General features: G+C 46.9%; 1 protein-coding gene across 1 annotated transcript in view; it reads left to right on the top strand.

Moving 5' to 3' along the window:
- Positions 1 to 12,500, top strand: part of LOC143301416 (cell migration-inducing and hyaluronan-binding protein-like) — a 72,277-nt gene that overhangs the window by 20,543 nt on the left and 39,234 nt on the right. Inside the window, exons 4-9 of the mRNA XM_076615690.1 lie at positions 4,000 to 4,187; positions 6,046 to 6,166; positions 6,790 to 6,972; positions 8,956 to 9,065; positions 10,472 to 10,577; positions 11,851 to 11,955. Of these exons, the coding sequence (XP_076471805.1) occupies positions 4,000 to 4,187; positions 6,046 to 6,166; positions 6,790 to 6,972; positions 8,956 to 9,065; positions 10,472 to 10,577; positions 11,851 to 11,955 (813 nt within the window). The remainder of the gene's footprint in view (positions 1 to 3,999; positions 4,188 to 6,045; positions 6,167 to 6,789; positions 6,973 to 8,955; positions 9,066 to 10,471; positions 10,578 to 11,850; positions 11,956 to 12,500) is intronic.

Raw genomic sequence — 12,500 nt, 5'->3', positions numbered from 1 at the left:
ACAATACAATACAATACAATACAATACAATACAACGATCTTCCCTGAGAGAGCATCCCGAATTTCACACAGAGAAATATGTTGTGGCGAAATGTAATACAATACAATGCAATACAATACAATACAATACAACGATCTTCCCTGAGAGAGCATCCCGAATTTCACACAGAGAAATTTGTTGTGACGAAATCTAATACAATACAATACAATACAATACAATACAACGATTTTCCCAGAGAGAGCATCCCGAATTTCACACAGAGAAATCTGTTGTGACGAAATCTAATACATACAATACAATACAATACAATACAATACAATACAATACAATACAATACAACGATCTTCCCTGAGAGAGCATCCCGAATTTCACACAGAGAAATTTGTTGTGACAAAATGTAATACAATACAATACAATACAATACAATACAATACAACGATCTTCCCTGAGAGAGCATCCCGAATTTCACACAGAGAAATTTGTTGTGACGAAATGTAATACAATACAATACAATACAATACAATACAATACAACGATTTTCCCTGAGAGAGCATCCCGAATTTCACACAGAGAAATCTGTTGTGACGAAATGTAATACAATACAATGCAATACAATACAATACAATACAATACAATACAATACAATACAACGATCTTCCCTGAGAGAGCATCCCGAATTTCACACAGAGAAATCTGTTGTGACGAAATGTAATACAATACTATACAATACAATACAATACAATACAATACAACGATCTTCCCTGAGAGAGCATCCCGAATTTCACACAGAGAAATATGTTGTGACGAAATGTAATACAATACAATACAATACAATACAATACAATACAATACAATATGATACAGTACAGTACAATACAATACAACGATCTTCCCTGAGAGAGCATCCCGAATTTCACACAGAGAAATCTGTTGTGACGAAATGTAATACAATACAATACAATACAATACAATACAATACAATACAATACAACGATCTTCCCTGAGAGAGCATCCCGAATTTCACACAGAGAAATCTGTTGTGACGAAATGTAATACAATACAATACAATACAATACAATACAATACAATACAACGATCTTCCCTGAGAGAGCATCCCGAATTTCACACAGAGAAATTTGTTGTGACGAAATGTAATACAATACAATACAATACAATACAATACAATACAGTACAGTACAGTACAATACAATACAACGATCTTCCCTGAGAGAGCATCCCGAATTTCACACAGAGAAATTTGTTGTGACGAAATGTAATACAATACAATACAATACAATACAATACAATACAACGATCTTCCCTGAGAGAGCATCCCGAATTTCACACAGAGAAATCTGTTGTGACGAAATGTAATACAATACAATACAATACAGTACAATACAGTACAATACAATACAACGATCTTCCCAGAGAGAGCATCTCGAATTTCACACAGAGAAATATGTTGTGACAAAATGTAATACAATACAATACAATACAATACAATACAGTACAGTACAGTACAATACAATACAATACAATACAATACAATACAATACAGTACAGTACAGTACAGTACAATACAATACAACGATCTTCCCTGAGAGAGCATCTCGAATTTCACACGGAGAAATATGTTGTGACAAAATGTAATACAATACAATACAATACAATACAATACAATACAGTACAGTACAGTACAGTACAATACAATACAACGATCTTCCCTGAGAGAGCATCCCGAATTTCACACAGAGAAATCTGTTGTGACGAAAAGTAATACAACACAACACAACACAACACAACACAACACAACACAACACAACACAACACAATACAATACAATACAATGCAATGCAATGCAATGCAACACAGTGCAATGCAATGCAATACAGTGCAACGCAATGTAATGCAATACAGTACAATACAATACAATGTAATACAATACAGTACAATACAATACAATACAATACAGTGCAATGCAATGCAATACAGTGCAATGCAATACAATACAATGCAATACAATACAATAAATGTGCACAATATATTTGATTTCCTCAACATAATTTTGCCAATGTTGTGAGATATTCAAAAGAAAAGTGTTTACATTGTGATAGACTTAACTTGATTGACACGCTGGTGCTTTTTGGATACAACAAAATGAAAACTGATGCATGTTTCTCATACATTTTATTGATAGCTAAATTCTATGTATACAAATGTAGAATCATCAAAGTAAAACCAGCACTACAAATGTTAAAACAACAACAACAACAAAAAAACACACAAAAAAACAAAAAACAACAACAACAAAAACCCAGAAAAAAGACCTCAAACAGGCATATGAAGTAGACAAGTATGCCTTTAACATAACTATGGAATATAACGAGTTTGTGGAAAAATGGGCAGTTAAAACTGTTTAATACAAGATTAAGCTATACAATAATACCTTGGAATTACGCCATTGAACATATATTGTTTTGCTGTTGTGGACTTGTCAGTACTTAGAATTAAATTATATGCTTACCCTATACTTTCTAATGCACAAAATATATAAATTATGTATCTGTAAACCTTTGAAAAAAAATTGCCAAAGGACAACACTAATGTTGCCACAGATTTTTTTTTTCAGAGTGTCAAATGCATGCTGCACACGGGACCTCAGTTATTCCGTGTATTCCGAATAACTAGATGCTCAGTTTAATTCCCATTCAAACTTGAGAGAAGGAGCGAGTGCGGTATTCGAACCCAGACCTAACAGACACTGCATTGGCACATAAGAATCTAAACCACTTTGCCACCTTCCTCTTTGTGTCCACCAAGTGTTAGACGATTATTACGGCGAGTGATTGAATCGTTGGACTTTCAATCTGAGGGTCCCCGGTTCGAATCTCAGTAACGTCGCCTAGTGGGTAAAGGGTGGGGAATTTTCCGATCTCCCAGGTCAACATAAATAATTATGTGCAAACTTGGTGCTGTATGAACCCCCTTCCTGTGTATACGCATGCGGAAGATGAAATACGCACGTTCAAGACCGTGTTAGGTCAGCGTTCGGTGGGATATGGAAACAAGAACACACCCAGCATGCACCCCACACCCCACCCCCGAAAACGGAGTGTGGCTGCCTACCTGGCGGGGGGGTAAATAAACAAAAACAGTCACACACATAAAATGTTACATGACTGTATGAGGGTGTATGTGTGTGTGACTGAAACGTGACTGAATGATGCAGGAAACGAATGATGAGCACCCAAATGACAGATGTTAGTCGGCTCCAGCTCTACCCAGGTAGACAGCCTGTTGAAAGATGAATTTCTCTGGTTGAAATAGTAACGTATTCTGTATGCTGTTGTGCAACTGATCCCTCCTCCTTCTTCTTCTTCGTTCATGGGCTTCAACTTCCCACGTTCACTTGTATGTACACGAGTGGGCTTGTACGTGTATGACCGTTTTCACCCCCGCCATGTAGGCAGCCATACTCCGTGTTCGTAAAGAGCCTAGAACCTGGTCTCCGACCGAGGATAGACTCCGCTGTAAAAGCATCCTTATCCATATCCATCTGTATTTTGTATTTGTATTACTCTTTTTCTCACAACAGATTTCTCTGTGTGAAATTCGGGCTGCTCTCCCCAGGGAAATCACGTTGCTACATAACAGCGCCACTCATTTTTTGGTTGTTTTTTTCTGCCTGCAATTTGATTAGTTTTCCTATCGAAGTGGATGTTCCCACATAATTTTGCCAGGAACAACCCTTTTGTTGCCGTAGGTTCTTTTACGTGCGCTAAATGCACGCTGCATACGGGACCTTGGTTTATCATCTCATCCGAATGACTAGCGTCCAGAGTGACCACCACTCAAGGTTCTAGTGGAGGGGGAGAAAATACTGGCGACTGCCGGTGTGATTCGAACCAGTGCGCTCAGATTCTCTCGCTTCCTAGGCGGACGCGTTTTCCTCCAGGCCATCACTCCACGTATCTGTATCCTGTCTTTGTGGCCCAGGTCGGTCAGACTCCAAGGACTACATCTCCGAGGACGACGCCCAGACGCGGAAGGTGATCCTGGTGCGGAAGGGCGGCACCTTCGAGGTGCACGGCAGGAGGAAGACCTCCTGGACCAGGCTGGCTCAGAGCCTGCCCCTCCTGTCCGACGTCCCTTGTGCCGTCGTCTACAACCACTCGGACCACGCGGTGAGCCGGAGGACGGCTGGAAAAGTGGGGTGGGGGGGGGGGGGGGGGGGGGGGGGGGGAGGAAAGGGGGGGGGGAGTGGCGAGGGGTGACGGGGGGTAGGGGGGTGACGGGAGATGCGAGGGGTTGGGGGTAGGGGGGTGACAGGAGATGCGAGGGGTTGGGGGAGCGGGGGTGGTGACGGGGGTTGCGAGTGGGTTTTGGGGGTCGCTAGTGAGTGTGTATATGTGTGTGTGAGGGGGGTGGGGAGGGGTGTTAGGTGTGGGGTTGGTGGTGTTGTCAACTTGCGGCAACTCCACGCCAGGTCCAGGGTGTTTGAGGCACTGATGAGAGAGTTCCTCTTCGCTGATGACTGCGCGCTTGCTGCACACACCCATGAGGATATGCAGTTCTTTATGGACAGGTTCTCAACCTCCTGCAGGCGCTTTGGACTCAGCATCAGCCTCAGCAAGACCGAGTCCATGTACCAACCAGCTAGCTCACAGAACACCAGTGCCTCCCCACCACCTGCAATCAAGATCGATGACACAGAGATCAAGTCAGTCAAGTTTTGCAACCTGGGCAGCACCCTATGCAGCAACGGAGCCCTTGATGCAAAAGTGACGCTGCGCATCGCCAAGGCCAGCTCCGCCTTTGGTAGACTCAACAACAGGCTGTGGAACAACAAAGGCATCAGGCTCAGCACCAAAATCAAAACCTACAGAGCTGTTGTGTTGACCACCTTGTTGTACTGCTGTGAAACATGGACGACGTATCGCCGTCACATTCAACAACTTGAGCAGTTTCACCAGAGATGCCTACGAAAGATAGGGTCTCCAATCTCCAGGTCCTAGAGGGGAGTGGCCTGCCCAGCATCGAAAGCCTGCTGATCAAGTGCCAGCTACGCTGGACAGGACACGTTGTCCGCATGACAGACAGCAGGATCCCGAAGATGCTTTTGTATGGCCAGCTGAAGGAAGGCCACCGTGAACTTGGAAGACCCTGCAAGCGCTTCAAGGACACCTTGAAGACAAACCTCAAAGCCTGTGACAGACATCGCTTCCTGGGAAACTGATGCCCTTGACCGCTCTCGCTGGCGGATTCTGTGCTCTAGTGGCATAAAGACGTTTGAAAACAAGAGAACGCTGGCCATTAAGGAGAAGCGTGAGCGAAGGAAGCAGGGCTCAACTTCTGGAGATGTTTTCCCTTGCAACACCTGTTGGAAGTGCTGCGCATCCAGAATCGGCCTCTTCTCCCATATGAGGACACACACCGACAGATAAGCCTGCCTGCCTACTCGTCCGTCGGACCGACGGGAGACTCCATCATCAATGGTGGTGTTGGTGATGTTGGTGGAGGTGGTGATGGTTGTGTGTGTGTGTGTGTGTGTGTGTGTGTGCGCGCGCGCGCGCGCGTGTACTGCTGCTGTTGCTGCTACTACTACTACTTCTGCTGCTACTACTACTGCTACTACTACTACTACTCATTGTTATCATTGTCAAGAAGAAGGAGGACAACAGCAAACAACAACGATCATGATAATGATACCAATAATGATAGAAATAATAAGAATGAGAATAAGAAAATGAATAATAATAATAATAATAATAATAATGATAATGATAATGATATGTAGTTTGTGTTCCAACAGACTGACGGACTGACGGACGGACGGACGGACTGACTGACGGAATAACTGACTGACAGACACCGACCCACAGTGTTGACTCGTTGATAGCTTCCATCGAGCCACTGAGGGACGAATGGACTGATTTGATTGTCTGTCAACCACCACCACCACCACCCACACCCACCCCTTAACACCCCCCCCCCCCCCGGAACCCCCCTGCCCCCACCCCATCCCCGTCCCTCCTGCAACAGACCTACCCGTTCGCTGCTGATCGCAGTGTGGGTCTGCACGTCATTGTGTGGAATACCGACGCCAGTGTCTTTGATTATGGAGTCTACAGGCAGTTCGAAACTCTCCAACAATTCATCGCCAGTGAGTGTGTATATGTGTGTGTGTGTGTGTGTGGCGGTGGGAGGGTGTGTGTGTGTGTGTGTGTGTGTGTGGGGTGGGTGGGTGGGGAGGGGGGTGGGGGGGGTTGAGGGTGTGTGTGTGTGTGTTAGGTGTGAGGTTAGTGGTGTTGGTGATGTTGGTAGTGGTGGTGGTGGTGGTTGTGTGTGTGTGTATGTGTGTGTGTGTGTGTGTGTGTGTGTGTGTGTGTGTGTGTGTGTGTGTGCGCGCGCGCGCGCGCGTGTGTGCGTGTGAGTGTGCATATATGGGTGCGAGCACACATGTGTGTATGGAGCTATGTCTGCGTGTGTACGTATGTCCGCGTGTGCGTTCTTGTTGTGCACCTGTCAATGTGTTTGTACGTGTGTGTGTGTGTGTGTGTGTGTGTGTGTGTGTGTGTGTGTGTGTGTGTGTGTGTGTGTGTGTGTGCATGCCGCTGTGTGAATGTCTCACAAGCTCTTGTGATAAAATATAGGGTTTCTATCCTTGTTCGTCTTTGTTCGTCAGTATCCATCTCTCTAACTTCAGTCAGAATATTTCAGTCTCACAGGTGTGCACAAAGTAACTCTTGTGGCAATTACATTATTACAGTTACTTCAATATTCCAGATATTCCTGTCGGCAAAATCATTGGCATGACAGCCTACGGGAAAAATGGTCTCGGCAAACGTGAGAAAGCGAAAGACGACTTCAGAATACTGGACAGTGTTATCGAGAACCAGCTGGGTGGCAAACTATACGCTGAGACCAAACCCACAGAATTCGACAGTTACTCCCTTCTGACTATCAAAGGTGACGTCAGATTTGTTTTTGTGGGTTTTTCACTTACCACAGAGGCTATGGTGTTCTTCCAGTTTAAATGTCTGTTTATATTTCGCGATTTCTGCACACACACACACACACAAAGAAACAAAAATTGATATGATATTGATTTGAATGATTATGTTATGCGACGCAAAGCAACGCCATGCAACCCAACCCAAATACAACACAGCACAGCACAGCATAGGACAACACAGCACAGCACAGCACAGCACAGGACAGTACAGCACAGCACAGAACAGCATAGGACAACACAGCACAGCACAGGACAGTACAGCACAGGACAGGACAGGACAGCACAGCACAGTACAGCATAGTACAGTACAGCACAGGACAGCACAGCACAGGACAGGACGGGACAGTACAGTACAGTACAGCATAGTACAGTACAGCACAGGACAGCACAGCAAAGGACAGGACAGGACAGCACAGTACAGTACAGCATAGTACAGTACAGCACAGCACAGGACAGCACAGCAAAGGACAGGACAGGACAGGACAGAACAGGACAGCACAGTACAGTACAGCACATGACAGAACAGGACAGCACAGGACAGTACAGCGCAGGACAGCACAGGACAGAACAGGACAGCACAGGACAGTACAGTACAGCACCGGACAGCACAGCACAGCACAACACAGCACAGCACAGCACAGCACAGGACAGGACAGCACAGCACAGCACAGTACAGCATAGTACAGTACAGCACAGGACAGCACAGGACAGGACGGGACAGGACAGCACAGCACATTACAGTACAGTACAGCGCAGTACAGTACAGTACAGTACAGCACAGCACAGCACAGTACAGTACAGTACAGCACAGCACAGCACAAGACAGCACAGCACAGGACAGCACAGCACAGTACAGGACAGCACAGCACAGTACAACACAGTGCAGTACAGCATAGTACAGGACAGCACAGTACAGCACAGTACAGTACAGCACAGCACAGTACAGCACAGGACAGCACAGCACAGCACAACACAGGACAGGACAGCACAGCACAGGACAGGACAGCACAGTACAGTACAGCACAACACAACATAACACAGCAGAGGACAACACAGCAAAACACAACACAGGACAAGACAGCAAACACAACACAACACAACCGACCCAAACCCAAACACAAACAAACACAGCGCAACAACACAACAGCACAAAACACCACCACAATCACAACAACACAATTGCCTCCGCTTTCATGTCCATGTTTCACACAGTTTCGGTTTGTCAGGGAGGTGTCACTGCGTTCGGACAAATCCATATGCGCGGCGAATCACATCTGCTAGGCAGTTGCCTGACCAACAGATTAACCGAACGCACAAGGTTGTTTTTTTTTGTTTTTTAAAACAAACCTAGGGTAAACCCTAATTAGCGCGCTGGGTTACTTCCATGGTCAGACATCCTGCCGTGTGTGTGTGTGTGTGTGTGTGTGTGTGTGTGTGTGTGTGTGTGTGTGTGTGTTTAATATCTTTACAGCATACATGGTACAGTTCCGGTTTTAGTCTCTCAAGAAGGCGTCACTGCGTTCGGACAAATCCATACACGCAACGCCACGTCCGCTAGGCAGATGTCTGGCCAGCAGTATAAGCCAACGCGCTTAGTCAGTCTTTGAGCGCATGCATGTATATTTGTGTGCCTATCAGAGAGGATTTCTTCTACAGAATTTTTACCAGAGGACAATACTCTCGTTGCCATGGGTTCTTTTTCAGTGCGCCAAGTGCGTGCTGCACACGGGACGCCGATTTATCGTCACATCCGAAAGACTAGACGCTCAGTTTGATTTTCCAGTCAAACTTGGGAGAGAGGGCGAGAGCGGGATTCGAACCCACACCCTCACGGGCTCTGTATTGGTAGAGGAACATCTTAACCACTCTGCCACCCTCCTCAGTCTGATACCTCCTTGAAACAGAACCTGAGCGTGAAAACGTCTGTGTCTGCACAGGGTCACCATCGTCCACCAAGGAGCACTTCAAACACAACGGGAGGAGGGACGTGGATTTCTACCAGGACTTTCTCTACCTCCACGTGGACAGCACCGACCTGGTCTTCCAGGTCAGTTCCCTCTGTGTGTGTGTGTGTGTGTGTGTGTGTGTGTGTGTGTGTGTGTGTTAGTGTGTGTGTGTGTGTTAGTATGTGTGTGTGTGTGTGTGTGTGTGTGTGTGTGTTAGTGTGTGTGTGTGTGTGTGTTAGTATGTGTGTGTGTGTGTTAGCATGTGTGTGTGTGTGTGTGTGTGTTAGTGTGTGTGTGTGTGTGTGTGTGTGTGCGTGCGTGCGTGTGTGTGTGTGTGTTTCCTTTCTTAGCCTCATTATTCTTTCTTGTCGAGTCAACTAACCATCAGGGCAGCCATGTGTTTGTTCTGTATAGTCCGTGTATTCTGTTTAGCATACTCAGGATTAAAAGGCAACGCCAGTCTTCAATGAACACTAGTTTGTGTTGGCACATTTATTCTGTCATTGCTGCAGTGTGCACGTGTCAAATGATCGCTGCAAGGACAAAGCCGGACCTTCCTTTTTTGAAGAAGTATTTGTATTTCTTTTTATCACATCAGATTTCTCTGTGTGAAATTCGGGCTGCTGTCCCCAGGGAGAGCGCGTCGCTACACTACAGCGCCACCCATTTTTTTGTATTTTTTTTCCTGCGTGTAGTTTTATTTGTTTTTCCTATCGAGTGATTTTCTACAGAATTTTGCCAGGAACAACCCTTTTGTTGCCGTGGGTTCTTTTACGTGCGCTATATGCATGCTGCACACGGGACCTCGGTTTATCGTCTCATCCGAATGACTAGCGTCCAGACCACCACTCAAGGTTCTAGTGGAGGGGGAGAAATTATCGGCGGCTGAACTGTGATTCGAACCAGCGCACTCAGATTCTCTCGCTTCCAAGGCGGACGCGTTACCTCTAGGCCATCACTCCACTAGTGGGGTGTGGTGTAGTGTGGTGTGGTGTTGTATGGTGTAGTTTGGTATCTCGGTTTGTTCCAATGTACCTTTTATTTACCTGCGTGCTAGCTGAATCTGTAGCATAAGCAGCATTGGCTTGAAGTCGTGTAGCTTGTGAACGGAGAGAGTTACCCTCTCTTTATTGCTGGTTAACCCTTTATTCTCCCAGCCTCGTTATTCTTTCATGTTTGATCAGTGGTTTCTGCATTGCAACGGGAAGGCATTTTAGTCTTCTGTGAAGGACTGTCACTCTCAAACTAGGGGCCGAAATTTGCACTGTCTCTTAGTGCCGCAGCCTTGGGGGCTAGTTGGCCTTTGGGAACCGTCCCCAACGCCGACTGACCTAAAACCTTCTTGTCCGAGAGAGTGGTAGAGATGTAACTTGGGCAAGACACTCTCCACTATAATCAAATTCTTTGCCCAGATAGTCGGCGCAGCAGTTGCCTCCTCTGTTGTTCTGGTGGTCATGGCAGGACACGACTGACTATCCGATATATAATGCATGCATTTTGTTGGCAGGTAGCGACCAGCGCCAGAACGGTGGGTGATTATTTCAGGGTGCTGCAGGCCAGTGCCGCTCTACCCGTTCTGGAGCTGGCCGATAATGTGCGCGGGTGGCAGCCGGGTATGTACTGCACTGATGTGTGGTGTGGTGTGGTGTAGTATGGTGTAGAGTGATGTGGTATGGTGTGGTACTTTGGTATGGTGTTATGTGATGTAGTGTGGTGTAATATGGTGTGGTGTGGTATGGCAGAGTGTGGTATTGTGTGTAGTATGATGTGGCGTGGTATGATGTAGTGTGGTGAGGCATGATGTAGTGTGGCGTGGTATGATGTAGTGTGGTGTGGTATGATGTAGTGTGGCGTGGTATGATGTAGTGTGGTGAGGCATGATGTAGTGTGGCGTGGTATGATGTAGTGTGGCGTGGTATGATGTAGTGTGGCGTGGTATGATGTAGTGTGGCGTGGTATGATGTAGTGTGGCGAGGTATGATGTAGTGTGGCGAGGTATGATGTAGTGTGGCGAGGTATGATGTAGTGTGGCGTGGTTTGATGTAGTGTGGTGAGGTATGATGTAGTGTGGCGTGGTATGATGTAGTGTGGCGTGGTATGATGTAGTGTGGCGTGGTATGATGTAGTGTGGCGTGGTATGATGTAGTGTGGTGGGGCATGATGTAGTGTGGCGTGGTGGGGCATGGTGTGGTGATGTGTGTAGTATGGTAGTGTGGTGGGGTGGGGGGTGTTGTGTGGTGTGGTGTTGTATGGTTTGGTGTGGTGAGGTGTGGTGTGGTATAGTATGGTTTGGTGCGGAGTGGTGTGGTGTAGTATGGTGTGGTGTGGCGTGGTGTGGTGTAGTATGGTGTGGTGTGGCTTAGCATGGTGTGTAGTGTGGTGTGGTGTGGTGTAGTTTGGAGAGGTGGAGTGTTGTGTGGTATGGTGTGGGTTGTATAGTATAGTATGGTACAGTATTGTATAGTATGCGGTGTAATGTGGTATGATTCGATATATTAAAGTGCAATACACCATGGCATGACAGTGTCAGTGTGACGCAATGTCAGTGTCAGCATGATGTAGTATCACTGTGACGTAGTGTCAGTGTGACGCAGTTTCAGTGCAGTGTGGTGTGAGTGTGACGCGGTGTCAGTGTGATGTGGTGTCAGTGTGACGCAGTGTCTGTGTCAGTGTTAGTATGACGCAGTGTCACTTTGGTATTGTGTCAGTGTAGTGTCATTGTGGTATCAGTGTCAGTGTGGTGTCGGTGCCAGTATGGTATGGTGTCAGTGTGACGCAGTGTCACTATGGTACGGTGTCAGTGTGACGTAGTGTCAGTGTCAGCGTGAAACATTGTCAGTATGGTACGGTGTCAGTGTGACGCAGTGTCAGTACGGTGTGTGTCAGGGGACAGGATAGTGGTGGCCTCCACAGACTATGACTGGCGACAGGCGGAGGTGAGGGAGGTCATCCGATGTGACCACTGTGGGCCCTCCCAGGTCAGGGTCAACGGTAAGTCAGTCAGCTATCACTGACCACTGTGGGCCCTCCCAGGTCAGGGTCAACGGTAAGTCAGTCAGCTATCACTGACCACTGTGGGCCCTCCCAGGTCAGGGTCAACGGTAAGTCAGTCATCACTGACCACTGTGGGCCCTCCCAGGTCAGGGTCAACGGTAAGTCAGTCAGTCATCACTGACCACTGTGGGCCCTCCCAGGTCAGGGTCAACGGTAAGTCAGTCAGCTATCACTGACCACTGTGGGCCCTCCCAGGTCAGGGTCAACGGTAAGTCATCACTGACCACTGTGGGCACTCCCAGGTCAGGGTCAACGGTAAGTCAGTCATCACTGACCACTGTGGGCCCTCCCAGGTCAGGGTCAACGGTACGTCAGTCATCACTGACCACTGTGGGCACTCCCAGGTCAGGGTCAACGGTAAGTCATCACTGACCACTGTGGGCCCTCCCAGGTCAGGGTCAACGGTAAGTCAGTCATCACTGACCACTGTAGGCACTCCCAGGTCAGGGTCAACGGTAAGTCAGTCAGTCATCACTGACCAC

This window comes from Babylonia areolata, chromosome 27 (assembly GCF_041734735.1).
Source record: "Babylonia areolata isolate BAREFJ2019XMU chromosome 27, ASM4173473v1, whole genome shotgun sequence".
NCBI classification, from domain to species: Eukaryota; Metazoa; Mollusca; class Gastropoda; order Neogastropoda; family Buccinidae; genus Babylonia; species Babylonia areolata.
The sequence above is the reverse complement of the archived record's forward strand: the minus strand, read 5'-3'. Positions and strand labels throughout refer to the sequence as shown.